This window comes from Bos taurus, chromosome 5, assembly GCF_002263795.3.
Source record: "Bos taurus isolate L1 Dominette 01449 registration number 42190680 breed Hereford chromosome 5, ARS-UCD2.0, whole genome shotgun sequence".
Classification (NCBI taxonomy): Eukaryota; Metazoa; Chordata; class Mammalia; order Artiodactyla; family Bovidae; genus Bos; species Bos taurus.
The window spans coordinates 57,375,965-57,399,859 of record NC_037332.1 but is presented as its reverse complement, the minus strand read 5'-3'; the positions used below and the strand labels follow the sequence as shown (position 1 = coordinate 57,399,859).

The window sequence follows — 23,895 nt, the reverse complement described above, 5'->3', positions numbered from 1 at the left end:
AAGCTCAATCCCTGATTGATGATTTTCAGAAATAAACAGTAAGGGAGATACTAGGGCTCCATTGCTAGGCAGCACGATAACGATAATACATGCAAATTAATATCAAATTAAATTTGTTCTAAGTTACATTTTATTATAACACTAATTTCTGTTCACTGAAGTCTGAGCAAACATGTACAGAAATCAGTGTTGCTAATTTGGTGATACATGTTAATTTTAAAAAGGCAAAAAGAACACTACTCTGAACACTTATCTTCCTGTGCCCAAATGAAGAGGATAAAACAACTACTAGAAGCTGAAAAGAAAAGAGACAAAGCAAGACATGTTGTCTACTTGAGTTTATTCTGTTCTTTTTAAAAAAAGGAAAAAAAAAAAAGAGGTGAGGGATGGAAGGGGAGATAACCCATAAACACTGTGAACAGGAACCAAGACTCCAAGACTTGGGTGTACTTCCCCAATCCTCAACCTCAGTTCTCCAAGAGACTCCCACCCACCCAATTTTCTTTTAAACAAGACACCCAAATCAGCAGCAAAGGTACCTGGGATAGTCACTGAGATCTTGAATACTGGGGATAGGAGAGAGAGAGAGAAGTCCAAAAAAACAGGAGTTAGGGGAAAAAGGGAAGGAATGAGGGAGAGGCTAGGCTCTGGAGGACGGAGTCGGGCCATGAGAAGTGGAAGTGAGCCAGTCCAGGGATACCCCTCCCGACTGCTGCTGCCCACGTTCCCCAGGACCCCAGAGAGCCCCACGGTTTGTTCTGCAGTCCATCCCCTAATCCCCAAAGGCCTCACAGGCCCAGCTCCAAGTCCTCAAGCTCCTCCTCCAATGCCCTCCTCCTCGCTAGCTTCTCCAGCTGCTCTTTGCTGGGCTGGCTGATTTCTCCAGCCTGGATCCGCTGCTGCAGCTCTTCCACCTGCCGAAGCTTCTTCTTTAGATTCTTTATCTTCTTGGCCTTCTCAGTGGTGGCAGCTGAGTCGGGCTGGTCTGAGGCAGCCGTTGGCGCTGCCCGGGAGGCCTGTGGGGCACTGGGGACCTGGGCTGTCTCTCCCAGGGACACTTTCTCAAGAGTCCGGCTCAAGGCCTCCGCCTCCCCTTTCTCTTGCTGCTGCCGCCTCTTCTCCTTCCGCTTCAGGTTGCGTTTGGCAGTCTTGGAGAGGGCTGGCTCACCGCCTTCAGGCCTGGAAGCGGTGATGGGGGCAGTGGCCTCTGGGCTCAGGCCAGGGGGCAATTCTGGTTTACTCTTGAAAAACTTCACATACTTGTTCTCATACCTGTGGGGAACAGTGTCAAAGAATCACTGACTTTTCAAGTCCTTTTCCCAACCTCATAATTTACATCAGCCTTTTCATTTTCCTGCTGCCTTCCTCTCCCTCCGGGCCCTCCCTGGCTTTCCTCAGCTCTGCAGATTGGAGGGTCCCTAGGTTTTGGTGGCTGATGGTAAGGCCTGCGATGCAGGAGACTCAGGTATGATCCCTGGGTCAGGATGATCCCCTGGAGAAGGGAATGGGAATCCACTCCAGTATTCTTGCCTGGGAAATCCTATGGACAGAGGAGCCTGGTAGGCTACAATCCATGGGGTTGCAAAGAGTCAGACCGAGTGACTAACACACACGTAGGTCCTAAAGCTCTGGATCTCTGAATGCTTCTACAGATTCTGCTGATCAGAGGCCCTAGAAACTGGACTAGTCAGTCATTTGGTTACTCATCCCTCACTCACCCCTGCATCGCAGCCCCCTCCTTCCATTTCTTAGGATCTTGGGACCAGGAAATTCACATGTTCTTTCTTGCTGTATGGTGCCCATTAAATACCCCCACCTCATGCCTAACCACTCACACTGGGACCTCCTCCTGGGGCACATAGCCTTCTTTCACCCTCCGCTGCTTTCGCCAGGTCCCGTCAGGTCGCTGTGTTGAGGCGATGTACTTGCCTGAAATGGGAGAATTAGGTTGGAGAGTTACTCTAATTTTCAAATAGCTCCCAAGATGAAAGAATGCATGAATGCATGGTTTCCCCCAGTCCCTTCCACTAAATGTACCCATTAAGGCATTCTTTTCTCATATCAACCTTTACTCTCTATTTACTGAGTGCCTATACACTGTATAATACACCATTCCTGCCCTCAGAGAGTTTCTACCTTAATAATCTAGTTGGCAAGATGTGGCAGACACAGAGGAAGTTTAAAAAAACACAAGCGACATGAGGACATCAAAAGATAGTACATGAATAAGAAGCCAGGAAGGGCAAAAACAAGAATCATAAGAGGGAGAAATAACCAGAGATGTTATAGAAAATAAGTTTTACTAAGGTGGATGGTTAAAAACACTGGTCAACTTTCAGGAATCCATACTGTAGAAATAAAAGGACCAGCACACAAGGCTATATGCAAAGGATGCTCACATTATAATAATGTTGCTACATTATTTAAATTAGCAAAAAGCTGAAAGCAACTTGAATAGCCATCAACAGATGACTGAACAAATAGATGTAGGTCATCCGCAGGATATAACACCATGTTATTTAAAAAAAAAAAAAGATACAAATGAACTGACCTTGAATGGTATCCATGATATACTAAGTGAAAATGCAAGCTGGAGGATAATATGTAGAGATCCTCAAACTTTTTTCAGAATCTCCCATACACTCTTATTTTGTAATATTATACATTTCATGATGAGATTTGTTTTTAAATCATAGCCATTGATGTTATCAGAAAACTCTTTACTGTGAAGCTGTTGTGCTCATAGTGGCAGATACAAGTTTTCCAAAATTCTAATTTCCACTTGAAGGCTTGAGTTTTATCACTGGCAATAAGCACTGTCAGTTGATATCCATGAAATGACAGGCTCACTTCTTTCATTTACAGGAAAATGCCTATCAGATACTCAGGTCTGAATTATAGTTTGTCAGTCTTTCTTCCAAGTAAAACTAGAGTTCCATGAAAAGGAAGCTGGTTTTAGCTTGCATGTTGGACAACTGTGGCAGTGCTATTCCTTGAGAGGCCACGTCACTTCAGGGGGCAGCAGTGTCTCATGTTTCCTTCCCATTTAATTCACAGAGAACACTAAAAAGATGTGTAATTTTCAGTTATAAGATGAATAAGTTCTGGGATATCAGGTATAGCACAGTGACTATAGATAGCAAAACTGAAATATATACTTGAAAGTTGCTGTGAAGAGTTTTCATGTTCTTATCATAAATCAATGAAATGGTAATTATGTGAGGTAAAGGGTATGTTCAGTTCAGTCACTCAGTCCTGTCCAACTGTTAACTAACCTTATTGTGGTAAACCTTTCACAACATATATAGTGTATCAAATCAAATCACTACATTGTACACCTATAACATTGTACATAATGTTTTATGGCATACCTCAATAATGCTGGAAAAATAGTAAATAAAAAGATATGTATTTAAGGGCCAGCCAGGGTTTAATCAAATTAATAATTTTTAAACTTTTGAAATAAAAAAAAATTTTTGGCCATGCCTCTGGGCATGTGGGTCTTAGTTTCCTGACCAGCGATCAAACCTGTGCCCACTACAGTGGGAACATGGAGTTTTACCACTGCACTGCCAGCCAAGTCCAAAATTAATCATTTTTATTGCATCATCAAGGACATTCTTAAGTGAAACTGGCATTATTTATTATAAGCATGTGGCAGTGAAAAACACAGTGACTAGTATAGTGTTGGTCCCACCACCTTGACTAGGGCTAAAGGGTCACAGTTTTACCCACCATTCCTTTTGTACCCTCAGTACAAACCCTCAGTAAAAGACACAAATAGCATCTTAGTACATTATCAAAATAGCTGTGCTTGTAGACCTCTGGAAAGCGTCTTAGGGAATCCCCAAGGCTCCTGGACAACATTTTGAGGAGTGCTGGTGTAGAGGAGGCTCCCATTCTTGTTGGGGCAAGGACAGGCACTTAGAGGCCCATACAGTTTGTGTATAGGGTCAAAGGGAAAGGTGTGGAAGGACACATACCAAGATTATCAAGACTTTAATGCTGGTTACCTTAAGAGGGACAACCTGGAAGAAGATGTAGTAGAAACCATTAACCTTTAATAACATAAGTTTTACAAACATATATTTATATCTTATGTTACACATTTTTTTTTTTACTATAACTTCTGTTTTAAAAAGGGGAGGCAAGAAAGTAAAAAAGATTAAAAAAATAAAAAGTCAAGTCTAGAGCCTCCCACATGGATTACACAGTGTTATCTGTGTTCATAATGCAAACATCATTTATAAACTAAAACCAAAAAATATGAAAGAAAAATGGATAAGATTTGACAGGTAGAGGGGATGGGAGAAAGGACAAACATGAGCCAAGAAAGGCTTGGATTGTGGGGATGGCCTGGAGTATGCAAGGATCAGAAAACAGAGGCGTGCAGGAGAACCAGACAGTTCATGTTGGGGAATAAAACAAAGCCACATTGAAAACTACAAATAGGGCCATGTCTTAGAAAGTCTTAAAAAGGTCAAGGAATTCAGAATTTATCGGTGAATGAAAGAGGAACACTGAGAACATTGCTTAGCTGCAACAGCTTAGAGACAAAAATAAAAACTCAGTAAGGAGAAAACAGAGGCTCCAAGAGAGGACTGAGATTAGGACTTTGGAGAAAGAATCAAACTAAAGCAAATGAAAATGGAAGGAGAATGGATTCTAAACAGAATCCTATTCTGAAACAAAATTTCCAACATGGCAGTGTATTCGGCCTGGGGAGGACATGGTGACTAGACCAGCCTGGCTGAACCAGGGCTGATGTAAAGTAATGAGAGAATGTTCAGACTTCGAAATGCCAGTTAAGGAGCTTAGTATCTGGCACATGGCATGCATTCACTAAATAGCTGTCAAATGAATGAATCTTTTATCCAATGCAGAGTTTTAGGGCAATTAATCTGGCATGATGAAAAGATGAATTGTTAAGGGAAAACATTGGAAACTGGGGAAATCAGTTAGGAAAAAAAAGACTGCAATAATCCTGGCATGAGACAGAACTGGCTGAAAAAGGAAAGGAAGAAAATGATGCCAGATATATTATCAAAGAAACAACAAACAGCACTTGGTAATTCACTGACTGGGGGAGGGGTAAAGACTTTTAAAGTCAAAGACAACACACTTTGTTTCAGTAAAATCAATCTTGAAAATTTAGCATGAGGAAATAGTTCCAACTGGAAAAAACAAAGAAAAAAGAGACCAAAGAGAAAAAAAGATTCATGGTAATCGTGAAACCATGGCAGTATTTCTAAATAGCTAAAAATTAAAACCAAGCCACATCCAGCTATATAGGAACGGTTTATAATACAGCCATTAAAAAATGATTTTAATCATTAATATGATGTAATGGAATGTGAAACATATATATACTATGATTTCTGATATTAAATGTTAGATTCATAAATTACAAAAAGAATGTGCAATATGCAAAGCTATGTTTGGTGATTGTATTATGAATAACTTTTCCTTTCAAAAATTCAGATTGTTATATTGTGGGTTTTTAAAAATCTCATTTTGGGCTTCAGATCTAAACGGCTTAGAGAATGAGTACACAAAGGAGGGTGAAATTATTTTTGACTAGGTGACTTATAAAGATTTTATGTAGGACAAAGCAACTTTGTGATCTTGGGAAGACAAGCAAGATTTAGACAGGTAGGGGTAGGGGTGTGCTTATGAGGAAAGAGAAGAAAGGGAAGTAGTTCAGGCTTTTAGGACAATGTAAACAAAGGGACAAATTAGTCATTCACCTACCTAAATTTCTTCCTGGATTCCTGTTTCCCTCAGGGTATTTGGATGGACATGAAACCACACACAAAAGCATTCTTGACCCTGGTCTTGCTAGTCTCCAGCCTCTATGCCACACTCTGCTCTAGCCACTGAAATAGTCACAAATCTCACCTTTGTCTTTATTCTCTATGCCCTTCCTTTGGCGTGGAATAGACTTTTCTTCTTATCTTAATGACTACTGGCCTTTAATTTTTATGGGCTCCAAAATCACTGCGATGGTGACTGCAGCCATGAAATTAGGAGACGCTTACTCCTTGAAAGGAAAGTTATGACCACCCTAGACAGCATATCAAAAAGCAGAGGCATTACTTTATCACCAAAGGTCCATCTAGTCAAGGCTATGGTTTTTCCAGTGGTCATGTATGATGTGAGAGTTGGACTGTGAAGAAAGCTGAGCGCCAAAGAATTGATGCTTTTGAACTGTGGTATTAGAGAAGACTCTTGAGAGTCCCTTGGACTACAAGGAGATCCAACCAGTCCATCTTAAAAGGAGATCAGTCCTGGGTGTTCACTGGAAGGACTGATGTTGAAGCTGAAACTCCAATACTTTGGCCACTGGATGCGAAGAGCTGACTCATTTGAAAAGACCCTGATGCTGGGAAAGATTGAGGGCAGGAGGAGAAGGGGATGACAGAGGATGAGATGGTTGGATGGCATCACCGACTCAATGGATATGGGTTTGGGTGAACTCCGGGAGTTGGTGATGGACAGGGAGGCTTGGCGTGCTGCGGTTCATGGGGTCGCAAACAGTCGGACATGACTGAGAGACTGAACTGAACTGGTCTTTAAAGGTCAAGTTCAAGTATAAACTCCTCAGTGAAGTCTTTCCTGACCTTTCCACCCGAAACCCATTTAGAAGTTGCCCTTTGTGCACTCACAGCACCTGTTTTGGCCTTTTATCAGGATCTAATGTTTAACATGATTGTTTGCTTGCTCGAGAGTAGAAACTTTGCCTTTGATCTTTGAAGCACAGGGCCTGAACCATCGAAGACTATAATCAATTCAAATTAACAAATAAATAAATCTAAATATCATATTAGGGAACAGGAAGAATCCAGCATAGTTTGGGCAAAAAACACATGTAATGGGAAAAGAGACTAAAAATAAGTTAATCAGAATATGAAAGATAGCCACCTCCTCTTGAGCTGGAACTCAAGCTTCTTAATGTGAGAGAACAATGAAGGCCATTAAGGGAGTGGAGATGATCTGCTCAAAGCAGTGCTTTAAGAAGGTTAACCCGAAAATGTGTAACATAAACTAAAGGCAGAGGAAAAAAAAAACACAATAGTTTCAATGTGAGAAGACTTGATTTAAATGGTCTGTATGGATGTTGAAAAGAAAATGAAAGAAAAATTTATTATAAAGAGTAAGACGGGATCTCAAGACTGCCAACATTTGAATGAGAGGAAATTATTGCGCTACAGTGGATTTAATCTGGTGCTTTTCACGTTGTCTCGTATTTTTCACAACATATCTGTGGGTACACGGGCACACAGTAATAACATTCTTCACACATGGATTTTAAATGTTTATTGAGTACCTGCTGTTGTGGCAGGCACTGTAACAGGAGCTAGAGATACAACAATGAATAAATAAAGTAAGGGTCTTGCCTTCTTGTAGCATTCATTCTAATGAAAAAGAAAGGTAAGAACACTAACTGCAATATCACTCTTGAATGTGGACAATTTGGAGGAGAATATAAACTACTGATATACAGAAAATCCAAAGGAGAAGACAATTTTGTGAAAATGACTAATTCAACTCTAGGAAGGCAGTGTTTTTACATGGAACTAAGGAGAGACAGCTGGGGCTTCCCTTGTAGCTCAGTCGGTAAAGAATCTGCCTGCAGTGCAGGAGACCCAGGTTTGATCCCTGGGTTGGGAAGATCCCCTGGAGAAGGAAATGGCAACCCATTCCAGTATTCTTGCCTGGAGAATCTCATGGACAGAGGGGCCTGGTGGGCTGTAGTCCATGGAGTCACAAAGACTTGGGCACGACTGAGCGACTAACACACTAACACACAACACAAGGAGAGACAGCTAGGAACAGACGTTTAAGTAAACTGCATACAGATTACAGTTGAAGGCTTAAGACTAGTAAAGATGGAATGTGAGAAAAGATAGGGACAGAAACTTCTTCAACAGCCATCCTAACTGGAAACCGCTTGGAGATACAAACAGCCCATTATCACAAAGGAGCACCTATTTTATGTTATCTTTGGTTTCACTCTCTGGCCTTGATGGTATCCAAGTGAAGTGAAGTGAAAGTCACTCAGTCATGTCCGACTCTTTGCGACTCCACAGACTATACACAATCCATGGAATTCTCTAGGCCAGAATACTGGAGTGGGTAGTCTTTCCCTTCTCCAGCGGATCTTCCAAAGGTAAAGTCAAAAAGGAAGGAGAGATTTACAGATTCCTAAACCTAGAAATAAAAACCATGGGCAGAATATCATGGGCCGGGAGGAGCAACGCCCGAGGCCAGGGGCGGCGGCCAGGAGGACCAACCCCACGTCCAAGGAGCGGTGGCTGCGCAGCAGGCGCAGGAGGGCCTAGAGGAGCTATCCCACGTTGAAGGACAGGAAGGGTGGTGGTGAGGAGATACCCCTCACCCAAGGTAAGGAGCAGCAGCTGCACTTTGCTGGAGCAGCCATGAAGAGATACCCCATGCCCAAGGTAAGAGAAACCCAAGTAAGATGGTAGGTGTTGCAAAAGGGCATCAGAGGGCAGACACACTGAAACCATACTCACAGAAAACTAGTCAATCTAATCACACTAGGACCACAGCCTTGTCTAACTCAATGAAACTAAGCCATGCCTGTGGGGCAACCGAAGATGGGCGGGTCATGGTGGAGAGATCTGACAGAATGTGGTCCACTGGAGAAGGGAATGGCAAACCACTTCAGTATTCTTGCCTTGAGAACCCCCTGAACAGTATGAAAAGGCAAAATGATAGGATACTGAAAGAGGAACAATACCCAGCTGTGGATATGACTGGTGATAGAAGCAAGGTCTGATGTTGTAAAGAGCAATATTGCATAGGAACCTGGAATGTCAGGTCCATGAATCAAGGCAAATTGGAAGTGGTCAAACAAGAGATGGCAAGAGTGAATGTTGACATTCTAGAAATCAGGGAACTAAAATGGACTGGAATGGGTGAATTTAACTCAGATGACCATTATATCTACTACTGCGGGCAGGAATCCCTCAGAAGAAATGGAGTAGCCATCATGGTCAACAAAAGAGTTCGAAATGCAATCTCAAAAACGACAGAATGATCTCTGTTCGTTTCCAAGGCAAACCATTCAATATCACAGTAATCCAAGTCTATGCCCCAACCAGTAACGCTGAAGAAGCTGAAGTTGAACGGTTCTATGAAGACCTACAAGACCTTTTAGAACGAACACCCAAAAAAGATGTCCTTTTCATTATAGGGGACTGGAATGCAAAAGTAGGAAGTCAAGACACACCTGGAGTAACAGGCAAATTTGGCCTTGGAATACAGAATGAAGCAGGGCAAAGGCTAATAGAGTTTTGACAAGAGAACGCACTGGTCATAGCAAACATCCTCTTCCAACAACACAAGAGAAGACGCTATACATGGACATCACCAGATGGTCAACATCGAAATCAGACTGATTATATTCTTTGCAGCCAAAGACGGAGCAGCTCTATACAGTCAACAAAAACAAGACCAGGAGCTGACTGTGGCTCAGATCATGAACTCCTTATTATCAAATTCAGACTTAAATTGAAGAAAGTAGGGAAAACCACTAGACCATTCAGGTATGACCTAAATCAAATCCCTTATGATTATACAGTGGAAGTGAGAAATAGATTTAAGGGCCTAGATCTGATAGATAGAGTGCCTGATGAACTATGGATGGAGGTTCGTGACATTGTACAGGAGACAGGGGTCAAGACCATCCCCATGGAAAAGAAATGCAAAAAGGCAAAATGGCTGTCTGGGGAAGCCTTACAAATAGCTGTGAAAAGGAGAGAAGCGAAAAGCAAAGGAGAAAAGGAAAGATATAAGCATCTGAATACAGAGTTTCAAAGAACAGCAAGGCAGATAAGAAAGCCTTCCTCAGCGATCAATGCAAAGAAATAGAGGAAAACAACAGAATGGGAAAGACTAGAGCTCTCTTCAAGAACTAGAGATACCAAGGGAACATTTCAGGCAAAGATGGGCTCGATACAGGACAGAAATGGTATGGACCTAACAGAAGCAGAAGATATTAAGAAGAGGTGGCAAGAATACACAGAAGAACTGTACAAAAAAGATCTTCACGACCCAGATAATTACGATGGTGTGATCACTGACCTAGAGCCAGACATCCTGGAATGTGAAGTCAAGTGGGCCTTAGAAAGCATCACTACGAACAAACCCAGTGGAGGTGATGGAATTCCAGTTGAGCTATTTCAAATCCTGAAAGATGATGGTGTGAAAGTGTTGCACTCAACATGCCAGCAAATTTGGAAAACTCAGCAGTGGCCACAGGACTGGAAAAGGTTAGTTTTCATTCCAATCCCTAAGAAAGGCAATGCCAAAGAATGCCCAAACTACTGCACAATTGCACTCATCTCACATGCTAGTAAAGTAATGCTCAAAATTCTCCAAGCCAGGCTTCAGCAATACGTGAACCATGAACTTCCTGATGTTCAAGCTGGTTTTAGAAAAGGCAGAGGAACCAGAGATCAAATTGTCAACATCCGCTGGATCATGGAAAAAGCAAGAGAGTTCCAGAAAAACATCTATTTCTGCTTTATTGACTATGCCAAAGCCTTTGACTGTGTGGATCACAAGAAACTGGAAAATTCTGAAAGAGATGGGAATACCAGACCACCTGATCTGCCTCTTGAGAAGTCTGTATGCAGGTCAGGAAGCAAGTTAGAACTGGACATGGAACAGACTGGTTCCAAATAGGAAAAGGAGTACGTCAAGGCTGCATATTGTCACCCTGCTTATTTAACTTATATGCAGAGTACATCATGAGAAATGCTGGGCTGGAAGAAGCACAAGCTGGAATCAAGGTTGCCAGGAGAAATATCAATAACCTCAGATATGCAGATGACACCACCCTTATGGCAGAAAGTGAAGAGGAGCTAAAGAGCCTGTTGATGAAAGTGAAAGTGGTGAGTGAAAAAGTTGGCTTAAAGCTCAACATTCAGAAAACGAAGATCATGGCATCCGGTCCCATCACTTCATGGGAAATAGATGGGGAAACAGTGGAAACAATGTCAGACTTTATTTTTCTGGGCTCCAAAATCACTACAGATGGTGACTGCAGCCATGAAATTAAAAGACGCTTACTCCTTGGAAAGAAAGTTATGACCAACCTAGATAGCATATTCAGAAGCAGAGACATTACTTTGCCAACAAAGGTCCGTCTAGTCAAGGCTATGGTTTTTCCTGTGGTCATGTATGGATGTGAGAGTTGGACTGTGAAGGCTGAGCGCCAAAGAATTGATGCTTTTGAACTGTGGTGTTGGAGAAGACTCTTGAGAGTCCCTTGGACTTCGAGGAGATCCAACCAGTCCATTCTGAAAGAGATCAGCCCTGGGATTTCTTTGGAGGGAATGATGCTGAAGCTGAAACTCCAGTACTTTGGCCACCTCATGCGAAGAGTTGACTCATTAGAAAAGATTCTGATGCTGGGAGGGATTGGGGTCAGGAGGAGAAGGGGACAACAGAGAATGAGATGGCTGGATGGCATCACTGACTGGATGGACGTGAGTCTGAGTGAATTCGGGGAGATGGTGACGGACAGGGAGGCCTGGAGTGCTGTGATTCATGGGGTCACAAAGAGTCGGACACAACTGAGGGACTGAACTGAACTGAAACCTAGAAATAAAAACCATGGGCAGCATATAAAGATCCTTAGGTAGCATCTTTTTTTTTTTTTTTAAGTACGTATTTACTTTTATTTATTTAATTTGGCTTTGTGGTATGTGGATCTAGTTCCTTTACTAGGGATCAAACTCAGACCCCCTGCAGTGAAAGTTCAGAGTCTTAACCAGGTACTGCAAGAAAATGCCCTCAGGAGGCATCTTTGAGAACCAAAAACAAAGCGGTTAGAGACTGCTACCGTAAGAACTTCGTAAATTTTGTTATTTCCTCACATCTCCTGTTTTATAATCCTCAAACTGTTTCCTTAAATTGAAAAAGGCCTAGTTTTCGGGGGGTGGGGGTGGGGAGACAGTGAAGATACAACACAGGAAGGCTTGAAAGAACTCCAAAGGGTGACATGGAAGTGACTGTTAAAGGTGTGTTGAAGCCCTGGTGCCTGCTTCAAAGTTAAGATCAGGGTTACAGATCTGAGCCTGAGGATGACCTCGGGGCCACCAATTATAAGATTCAGGTGTGGTTTCTAACGTAGACTATTAAAAGAGAAGACCCAATTTGGAGGAGTGACCCCAGAAAAACAGTCCTGATTATTTTCCTCAAGAAAGAAAAGGTGTCAGAGACACCAGGAAGTAATCGTAGAAAAGAAAGACTGAGACAGTACTATTCCATGGAGACCAAGAGTCTGAAGGTAGGCCAGGTGATTAACAGTATTAAATACTACAAAGGGATTAAGGAAAAGGAGAACTGAGAAGAAAAAGGTTATTGATTTTGGCAATTTGGGAATCCCTAATTATGTTCAAGAATACAACTTCAGAAAAGTAAAGTGGTCAGAAGCCAGACTACAAATTAATTAAATGCAGTAAACATTTATTGAAAGCCTGTGAGAAAAATCCTCTACTAAATGCTACAGAAATTATCAAGATCAGTAAATTGGCCCCCGCTTTCAAGAAATTTACAGTTTAAGTAAGGAGAAGGGTGGACAAGTTAGGTAAACAAAGAATAAGATAAAAATATAAATGTCTTGGGACTTCCCTGGAGGTCTGGTGGTTAAGACTCCACTCTCCCAAGCAGGGGTCATGGATTTGATCTCTGGTTGGGGAACTAAGATCCCAGATGCTGCATGGTTCTGCCAAAAATATATAGATATAGATATATATGCATGTTTTAGGTATTCCTAAGAGACACTGATACATACTAATAGGCGATTTCAAGAGAATAAATAACCACACCCTACTTGATGGGTGAAAGTGACACGAAATTAGGAAAAACTCAGGGACTTGACCTCAAAGACTATGTAATAGTAAATAATAACAATAGTAAATCAGTGGCTGATATTTGTGTAGGCAGAGAAAGAAAGGGCATTCTAAGAATAACAACAAGCAAAACTATGGCAGTGTAGGGACTTCTCTGGTGGTTTAGTGGCTAATACTCTACACTCCCAATGCAGAGGACACAAGTTTGATCCCTGCTCAGGGAAACAGATCCCACATGCCACACCTAAGAGTTTGAATGCCACAGCCAAGATCCAGTGCAGCCAAATAAATAAACATGAGTAAATAAATACAAGAACCTTTCAAAAGCAACACAATTTTTTCAAACATTTGACAGAGCCGGATCTTGGCATCTGTGGCATGTGGGATCTGTGGATCTGGATCTGGATCTGTGGCCTGTGGGATCTAGTTCACTGACCAGGGATCAAACACAGGACCCCTCCATTGGGAACTCGGACTCTTAGCCGTTGGACAACGAGGGAAGTCCCAAAAGCAACACAATTAAAAAAAAAAAAATGATGGCAGTGTAAAACTCACAGTATGTTGAAAACAATTAGGAAAGAACATTAATAAGTGGCCACAATACACCAGGAATTTTACATATACTACTGCAGTGATTCTAGACAATAGGTAGATTATCATCATCTACAGCTGAGGAAACAAAGCCTTCAAGAGGTCGAAGATACGATTAAGATCACAAAGGCAGCATGTATTAATATGTGCAATCTGAACTCAGTTCTGATGTGATTACCTATCAGCTTACTGATATGTAGTTTCCCTTGCTTTATACTTTACTGCCCAGTTTCACTGGAGGATTTAAGCAGAGACATAGTGTGTGAAAGGCTTTCCTTGTGGCTCAGCTGGTAAAGAATCCGCCCGCAACGCGGGAGACCTCGGTTTGATCCCTGGGTTGGGAAGATCCCCTGGAGAAGGGAAAGGTTACCCACTCCAGTATTCTGGCCTGGAGAATTCCATGGACAGTCCCAGGGGTCGCAAAGAGTCGGACACAACTGAGTGACTTTCACAGTAATAGTATGTGATGATACTGTATTGAAAAGTGGTTTGTGCTCATACTAGAGAGGAGTATCTTTAATGTAAGAGCAAATAGGCTGTATGTTAATTTGATAGCCAATTCCAAAAAGATAATAGCAGCTACCTTTTACTGAGTGTTTGCTTCATTCCAATTAATATAAACATTCAGTATTTATACTAATTTGCCCAAAGTTACAATGTCAGTAAACTGCAGAATTCGAATCCAATCTGTGGGTTCTGAAGGCTATGCTTTTTACACTACTATTGTGTATTGTGTTATAAGTGAAAAAGAATACCAGAAAGTTCAACCTCACTAGTAATCAAAGGAAATAAAAATTAAAACAATAGAATATTATTTTAATCTATCAAAGCAGTAGAATTTTTAAAGATAAGAATTCCAATGTAGTCAAAGAAGTGCTGAAACCAGTATTTTCACATATTGTCAGTGGTAAAATCCTTTAGAAAGCAATCTAAGCAAGGGAATAAGGTAGTCCTAACATTTCGCAGCATTTCCAAAAAATATCGTTATATAAAACACTACTTCTGTAAGATATTAACAAGGGTTACCCCTCAAAATTTCTTAAGTTAGAAATTCTGGGTTAAAACACAGGAAAAAAAATTTGTTTGTTCTTACCAACAAAGACTTAAACACATTATGTTCTTATTCATGTGAATATTCTGATGGGAATATGGTTTACAGTGTTTCTCAAATTTATTTGACCACAGGAACCTTATTTTTATTTTAGCCTTTTATTTTATAGCACATCTCACAGGACTACTAAGTGTTCTGAGAGTTACATCCTGGAAAGCACAGCCATTCAGTATGATCCGAATTATGTTAAATAGATAATGCTGTATATGTGCATAGAAAGAAAAACTAAAAGGAAACATTAACTGTAGTCATCTTTGGGCTCTGGAATTACCAAACATGCATGTGACTTATACTTTACACTAGTTATGAAAATATTTTCTAAGTTTTCTATAAACAATATGAATTTTATAATTAATTAAAAATAAATAAAAGTTTGTACCCTCCAATCCAGTAAGTCTATTTCTGAGAAATCTATCCTAAGAAAAAATCCTAAATGCAGACAAAAACATTCATCGAGTTTTTATAACAAAATTCTAGAAACAATCTGGAAGTCCAATAACAGAAAAAAGGTAACAGGGTGCATGCTCAAATAAAACACTCTGCCAGTATTTTAAAAGATGTTTACAAAGAGTTTTTAATAGCAAGGAAAAATATTTATGTCATGAGGTTAAATGAAAAGGCAACACATAAAAACGTAAATACCGTCTGATTAAAAAATGTTCTTAAAGTGCACAGAAAAATAAAGATCAGAAGGGTATATGCCAAATTTAACAGTTGACAAATTATACTGAACAACTTTACATAATTAAATTGCACTTGAGCAGTAATCTGGTAACAGTGTGTCAAACCGGAACAGAGAGACAGAGGTAGAACAACCATTTAGGAGGTCATGGCAATATCTGCAGGATAAAGGAAACTAGAATTTTATCAGGCAGTTAGATTGACTCAAGTATTCTGCTTGATACTTTGCACATATAATTTCTTCTAAACCAAATCTTTACATAAAAAGTAACAATTACAGAACCATGTCTTAGGTACTGTCCATGTGCTTCCTTAGGACTTAGGTACTTTCTTAGGACTTCCCTGGTGGCTCAGACAGTAGGTAAAGCGTCTGCCTACAATGTGGGAGATCTGGGTTTGATCCCTGGGTCAGGAAGATCCCCTGGAGAAGGAAATGGCAATCCACTCCAGTACTCTTGCCTGGAAAATCCCATGGACAGAAAAGCCTGGTAGGCTACAGTCCATGGGGTCACAAAGAGTCAGACATGACTGAGCAACTTCACTTTCTTTCTTTCCTATGTCCTAGACATGTACCTTAATTCATTTAAATTTTAATTAATTCTCACAATAATCCTATAATGTAGGAGTTACTATTCCTATTTCATTGATAAGAAAACTAAGTCTTGGATTTCCCTAGGCTTAAAATTCCCAGGCCATATAGCTAACTAATACTGAAGATGGAATAACGGTAATGGCAACAGGAGGAGAAAAATGATACTTTGATTGAGGGGGTGGGATTGAAAGACAATGTGAAAATAACACCCCAGTTACATTTGTTGATAATAACAAAAACATCTAGTGTTCTGATCTTGGTTTCCTACATCATTCTTCAGTAAAAAGAACAAGGGTTCCTTGGAGAAAAAGACGACTTTAGTTCTGGGACAGGAAATATACAAGATGAGCCTGGAGCACCTTCTAGTGTCAAAAAGGAAGCACTGAAAAACAACAAAAACAAAAAACCCAAAACAACAAAAACCTACACTGATGAGGGTATGTCAAAGGGACACAGGGCCAACTAAACCAGCTCTCAATGTTCAAAGCTGGAACATCTGAACAGTAAAATAAGTAAAATAACCCAACATCCATATTGATACAAATAAATTCAGTTCAGTTCAGTCCAGTCACTCAGTTGTGTCTGACTCTTTGCAACCCGATGGACTGCAACACGCCAGGCTTTTCTGTCCATCAATAAATTATTGAATAAATGTATCATGGAGAAGAGAAAAATCTCCTGTGCAGATGAATTCCAAACGTGTATAAATATTACATTCTTAAAGGAAGTATAACTCTTTAAGTGTGGACTGTGGATAGTGACTTTCTTCTGAAGAGTACAAAACAGAAAGGAGAAGGGGGAAAAAGTAACTTCACAGTGGAGAAATCTTACAAATACCACCTCTGGCAGGAGATCATGGTAACTATCAAGAGTAAAAAAAAAAATCGACGTGATACTATGTAACTTCAATATGATACGATGAAAATATCACTTTACTTCTATGGTCCCTCTCTAAAAAGCACTTTAGTTCAGTTCAGTTCAGTCGCTCAGTCATGTCCAACTCTGCGACCCCATGAATCGCAGCACGCCAGGCCTCCCTGTCCATCACCAACTCCCGGAGTTACTTAATCCCAGTCTAATCATGAGAAAAACATCAAATTCCTACAGAGGGGATCCTACAAAAATACCTGGTCAATACTCCTCAAAACTGTTAAGGTTATCAAAAACAAGGAAAGTCTCAGAATCTCTCAGAGTTGAAGGTGACATGAGAACTAAATCTAATAAGGGATTCTGGAACAGGTTAAAAAAAAAAAAAGGTAAAAACTGAGAAAATCTGAATAATGTATGGACCTTAGTTTATAACGCTTCCCTGGTAGCTCAGATGGTAAAGAATCTGCCTGCAATGCAGGAGACCCCAGTTCGATTCCTGGGTTGGGAAGATCCGCTGGAGAATGCATAGGCTACCCACTCCAGTATTCTTGGGCTTCCCTGGTGGCTCAGCTGATGAAGAATCTGCCTGCACTGCACGAAACCTGGGTTCGACCCATGGTTTGGAATACTGGTTCATTAATTGCAATAATAATCTCATACTAATGTATGACGTTAATTAACGGGGAAACTGAGTTTAAGGTATATGGAAATTGTCCATTTTCTCAATTTTTTCTGTAAATCTAAAACTGTTCTAAAAAATAGTCTATTTAAAATTTAAAAAGGGAGAAAGAAAGAGAGAAATGATGCAATAAGTTCATCTTAGGTTGGCTAGAACAGTGGTGCCTTTAGCAGAAATAAGGAAAAACTGATAATGATTTTGGTCAGACTGGATTTAAGGTGTGACAGTATATCCAAGAATAAAAGCTACTCACCAAACAATTAGAAAAGGGAACTGACAACTCAGGAGAGAAGTTGGTACTAGAAAGAAGCCATTGTAAAGACTTAAGGAACAAGGAAATTTCCTGGCAGGCCAGTGGTTAGGAAGATTCATTCGGTACTTTCACTGCTGTGACCTGGGTTCAATCCCTGGTCAGGGAACTAAGATTCTGAAAGCCGTGAGGCCAAAAAAGAAAAAAAAAAGTTAAGGAACAAGTAAGCAGTAAGGAAATGGAAATAGTATGTGTGAACCTGATATTCAAATCAGGCTATGAAAAGGAAGGAAAGAGAAATAACAGACCTTAACTTAATGAAATAGAAAGTGAGGCCAGTTGCCACAAGGAGAAGGGAAAGTCACAGAGCTGAGAAAGGTAGGGAAAATAGCCATGTTAGGATGTAAGCATATGGAGAAAGAAGAACTGGATGCAACTTCCCTGGTGATCCAGTCGCTAAGACTCTGCGTTCCTAAGGCAGAAGACCCAGGTTTGATCCCTGGTCAGGAAACTACACCCCACATGCTGCCACTAAGAGTCTGCATGCTGCAACTAAAGATTCTGCATGCCACAACTAAAGACTCAGAGCAGCCAATTAAGAAAAAAAAATTTTTAATAGAAAGAAGAATTGGAGAAAATCCATGACCTTGACAGAAGTTAACATTGTTATATTACACCCAATGTGCTGCAGTCCATGCCTTTTCTCTAGCCATGCACTGTGGCCTAGAAGCAGAAGCCAAGAAAAAAGTTGATGGGTATGATTCAAGATAACAGAAGTGCTTGCTTAGTACTGAAGATCAAAATGAATGAAGAAAGCAATGAAGGTAGTGACTGGTCACAGAGATCCAGCAGGGCAGCATCAAAAGTAGTCACAACAGGGATTTCCCTTGAGGAGCAGTGGATAAGAATCCATCTGCCAATGTGAGAGACACCAGTTGGATCGCTGGTCCAGGAAAATTCCACATGACGTCCAGCAACCAAGTGCATGTGCCACAACTACAGAGCCCGAGTGCTGCCAACTGCTGAAGCCTGTGCGCATACAGCCTGTGCTCTACAACAGAAAAGCCAAAGCATCACAAGAGTAGCCCCTGCTCCCCACAACTAGAGAAAGCCCATGCACAGCAACAAAGACCCAGCTCAATTAAAAATTAATTAATTTTTTAAAAACTAAAAAAAAAGAAATAGTCATAAAGGTGCTGGTAGACTCAATGAAATGAAATGGAGAAGAGGTCAAGGACCAGAGAAACTAAAGAGGGCAAAAAGCTGATTCTATGGGTGTGTGGAAGTAAAAAAGGTGACTGAGTAAGGAAGCTAAAGTAAGTGATGGGGAGCCCTGTCACTGGTGGTGTTCTGTGTAGTAGGATATGTAGTAGGTGCAGACTGCAGTGGTTCTGATGTGTAGCTGGCTTGAAAATTCAAAGGAAAATCAATAATCTCATGTTGAGGAATTATAAAAGTATTGCAGGGACTTCCCTGTTGGTCTAGGGGTTAAAAGTCCACCTTGCAATGCAGAGGACACAGGTTCAATCCCTGGTAGGGGAACTAAGACCACACATGCCCTAGGGCAACTAAGTCTGTGTGACCCAATGGAAGATTCCACATGACACAACCAAAATCCCCTGTGTGGATGCAGCCAAATAAATAATAAATATGTATCTTTAAGTATTCCATAGATGCTAAGTGGAGACACTGAGAAACAGAATGAAATGATATGATACGTCTTGTCCTTGTGGGCAGTGGATGTTGACCCTGAAGTTTTAGAGAAAATGCTACAATTGCATGGCAACATCTTCCAGGAGAATTACAGTGACAGTGGTAGATCAATGATCTGGAAGCAGCAAGGGAAAGCAAAAAAGCAGTGTGATTCCTTCTCTTCTACACGGTCACATGAGAACAGAAGATACCTCTTGGGAGGGTAAGGTGAGATGTCATATCTGAATTTTCATTAAATCAGTTTAAAAAAAACAGTTAATAAATAGAAATGTACTGGACAATGAGTAATATTTTCAAAGCACACATCAAAAGAGGCAAATTGAAGAAGTACCTACTATGTAGAGAGCAAGAGAACTTGTACCACTTTGAAAGGTGATGTTGCAGAGAAGTAGCAGAGACTTGGGTTGTCATTAGATACCATATGAGAGGTGGGTTGAGAAGTAACATGGAAAACAAGAAAAGCAAGAGGCATAAACGTATATTTTAAAACAGACTGCATGTACCAAAGTACACACACACACTCACTGCTATTACAAATACACAATGAGGACTACAAAAAAACAGTAACTCCTTGCCTTGCACAGCATTTTATAAATTGCTTTCACATATACTATCTTATTCGACTGTCACTGAATAGATACGCACATTTTTCCTAAAGATGAGGCAATTAGGATGGGGCATAGCCAAAATGAAAATCTTGATTCCCAATTTTCAACATATCAACCTCACATACACAGCAGACACTTCAGCATCTCAATCAGCCAAGATGGAAAATCTTCTCTGACTAGAAGAAATAGTGGGTTCTATAAACTTGTCAGAGGACTTGAGAGGCCACTAGACACCTTCTCGTTTACCTTCTACCACCTCAGATCCCTCAACTCTTATCACCATCACCAGAGAAGGTACCGAAGGGTGATGGGTGGTGTTATCAAGGAGAGAACTCCAGCTGAAAGTTGTATTAGGTTCCTCTTCTCCTCACACCTCTGGACCTCAGTGAACTAACAATTAAGATGAGGAAGAGTGGAAAAAGAACTATGTAGCAATGAGGAGGTCTCCAACAGATACAGTTTTGATAAATAGTATTTAAAAGGGGCTCCGGTAGGGTAGAAAGCAGGTACACTGAGAGATGGGGGAGGGGAAAAGGGGGGGATCAGGAATTGGAGGGAATTGAGAGTGGAGGCGCCCCCAAGCTGAAGAACCCAAAAGAGATATGGGAGCTCCAAGTGCTGGAGAAAAGCTAAGGGCTCGTGAGGGTCCTGGATCAAGGACCAGCATTGAAGGACCCCAGGGCTTGGGTAACCGGAAGCGGAGACCCCCGAACAAGAGACCAGAAGGGGGCGCAGGTGACACCCCCGTAGGAGAGAATGAATGGGGAAGGCGGTCCGGAGGGCGGGGCAAAGGAGGGGCCCCGGGATGGGCGGGGCACAGACCCCTTTCTAAGTCCGAACCCCTGCCCCGAGAGCCCGGGGAGAAGCGGCTCCGCGACTCCCGCACTCACCGCCGGTCTCGTCAGTTACATAGGGAGTCGCCATCTTGAAAACGCAAACCACTTCCGGCGTGAGCGGGCTGGGGTCCCGCCCCCCTCCCCACCGGAAGTGGAGTCCTGATCGTAACAAGCCACCATTTTAGTCTTAAAGGGAGAGTACACCATTTGGTGGACAGAAGTGAAGGAGGCGGAAAGAAGCTGAAGACTAAAATAAAATAAGAGCTGTAGCCTCTTTTACTGCCATGGATACCAGTATTGGGCGCCTGCTGCGTATTTAGCAGTTGTCTGGGCGCCGAGAGAAGTTCCGAGGCACAGCCCCTATCCCACAGGCACTCTTTCGTCTGTCTAGGACCTGCGGGAGAAAAGGGGGCAAGGCCCACCTGCATCCAGAAGGCGGGGGAGAGGGAAGGCTAGTAAATGAGGAAAAGGATATTCAGGTCCTAGCCTGCGCCCAGGTTCCAGAGCCGCTTGGGGATACGGGGCGGGGCAGGCAAACTCCGGGAACGCACTGGGGCGCACCAGTGTTGGGGGCGAACGCAAGACCCCAACTGACCCTCTCTTAGAAGGTGGGCAGGTAGAAATCGCGCGCCGATTGCCCTTGGCCGCTCAGCTCAACCCTCCCGAGAGAGACGCGCGCGAGAGAGACGTGCAAAGCCGAGGGCGCTGCCTGTCGGTCATTTGTCCCCGCAGCTACAGGGTTGCCGGCGACTTCTACGGCTGAGAAGGCGCGGTGGGCGGGCGGGGCGAATAGCCCCGGCCTGGCCCTGCCCCTGGGGCGGCCCCAGGGACTCGGGCGGCGAAGTGACGACGCCCAAGTTTGCTCTGGCTTTCGACCCGGGAACCTCCTCGGGCTCGCCCCTGGGTCAGAGGGTGAGGTGAAGGCTGCTGGGCGGACCCAATTAGTATTCTAATTAACCTCGGCCAAGTCTCAGCGCTCTGGGGATCCAAATCCGGGCAAAACGCCAATAATCCGAGCCGCACATTCACTCCCTTTGCAGCCCTGCCCGGCCCCGTGTCTCCCTTTTCTTTAGAGGAACCCAAATGTTCTCCCTCCCCCGCTTTTTTCGGCAGCTCTTGTTCCTTCAGGGCTAAGTCCTGCTAAACTCGTTTCCCCCGCAGCTTGGGAGGGGCCGGCTACAGGTTCCTCTCCCCTCCTCAGGTGTCTGCCCGGCCCTCCCTCACCCCCCGTGTTGTTTTTTCCTCATCAACAGTTTTATCTTCCTCCAAATCCCCAGTTTGGCCTAGGTTAATGTCCAACAGAAAAAGTGACCACCTCCAACACTAGGCTGCATGTCCCACTTTAAAAAAAAAACAAAAACCAGCTGAGAGCAATGGCTGACTAGGAATTTACTAAAGCTTTGAAATAAAGCTTCTGAAGTTTTATGGGGTCACAGCTTGCCTTCTCTCCCGTACGCCACCTTCCTGACTTCCACCAGAGGCCCAGCTCAGAAAATCTCAAAAAGACTCGTGTAAAAATACATTCAATACATAATCATTGCAAGTGTTCTAACACTGCCATCCTTAACCCTTGCCCCTTTCACCAATCGTTCTTCAGCCCTGCTGGATCTCCTTTCTATAACCCTGTTACTAATGATTAAAGGTAAGAGTGAGATGAAGTCTCTAAAAACTAGAGGAATGCATTGTTCCTGTCTGTACTATCTGAGGTGTACTTTCTGCAAGAATCAGTCCTAAAGTGGCTCCAGTTGACCACCCAACCCTAGGCCCCCCACTGTGCCCTCAGACATCCTGTCTCAGCTCTGGGGCTGACAGGAAGTGAAACTCAATTGTCTGCATAGCAGACCTGCCTGGGACCCAGCCCTGAGCCCCGGATGTGCCACCTCCCCCCTCCACCCAAGGAGGAAGAGGAGAACGAAGATGATGGGGAGAACAAGGCTGTTGTTTTTTCCTTTCCCTTTGTTCGTTGCGGTTTCTTTCTTTCTGATTTTTATGATGTGGTTGATTAAAGAAATGAGCACCTGGAACTGTAGGCATTAGAAGCCTCCTCCTTAGATGTTTCTTGGCCTTTCTTCCTCTCACCCCCATCAGTAAGTTACTGAGGTATGATGGAGCACAGATCTTGAAGAAGACTCAAGCCCACAGTATAATTGATTCCATCTTATTCCTTATTAGAGGCATCATCTCATTCCCCACTTTGAAGTCTCAAAAAAATGTCTTAAAAGGAGTATCTTTAACTTCATGTAGGAACACAGCTGAGCATGACAGAGTGAAAAACACACGTTGTACATAGGGTGGTAGCACTACAAATGTTATTTGTGAGGAAATCTGAGTTCCTTGAGGATTAGTATCATACCAAGATTTCTAGGTGAGGGGCACAGGAGAATAAAACTGATTGGAAGAGGGGCTAAGGGAGCCTGTTCTTACATCATTCAGGATGGCTTACACACATACCCATACTCTTTGGTGCAGTCCCTAAGCTGGGCTATCTATGTCTTTGGCCGTTCTGCAAAACAAAGTAGAGGACCTGATGCATAATAATCCTTCAAAAGTGCTTATGATTCCATGACTAAGGAGATCATGTAGGAAGAGGAGACGAAGGATAGAGGGTGGCAGGGTTCTTGTCTTTTTAAGCTTAGAGGGGAGACAGAAGCAGAAAGACAGGCTGTCTCCACTCCCTACCTCAGATCTCCAGTTCCGATGCAACAATAATACTCCAAACTCTTATTACTCAGCAGCTATATTTCTGATAAAAATGGAGGGTTCTCTTCCAAGTCTCAAAAGTCAGGAGCTGCTTAGATCCCTGTTTCCACTAGAGGGCCTCATGTATTCATTCCTTCTCCTCTCCAACCCCCACCAAAAATATGTGTATATTACACGTGTGTTTATGTGTACTTACATGCACAACATACACACAACACCCAAATACACCCTTCCAATCAGAGCTCCCCCCTCCCTACTCTCCACCACCAGGTGTAAAAGGGAAGATTCCAAGAACTCAAGCCTTTGTTACTGTGTCCTATTTCAATGAAGGGTAGGACGGGGTTAGACCGGCGTTGGGGCGGGGCCAGGGAGCTGGA

General features: G+C 42.4%; 1 protein-coding gene across 2 annotated transcripts; it reads right to left on the bottom strand.

Moving 5' to 3' along the window:
* Nucleotides 1-323: 323 nt before the first annotated feature.
* Nucleotides 324-20,924, bottom strand: PYM1 (PYM homolog 1, exon junction complex associated factor). 2 transcript variants are annotated; one of them, XM_010805224.4, is made up of 4 exons: nt 20,873-20,917; nt 19,710-19,772; nt 1,836-1,929; nt 324-1,272 (listed from the first exon to the last, which is right to left on the bottom strand). In XM_010805224.4, exons 1-4 carry the CDS (start codon nt 20,904-20,906, stop codon nt 789-791), a joined length of 675 nt encoding a protein of 224 aa, XP_010803526.2. In that variant the 5' UTR covers nt 20,907-20,917; the 3' UTR covers nt 324-788.
* Between the last annotated feature and the right edge of the window lie 2,971 nt (nt 20,925-23,895).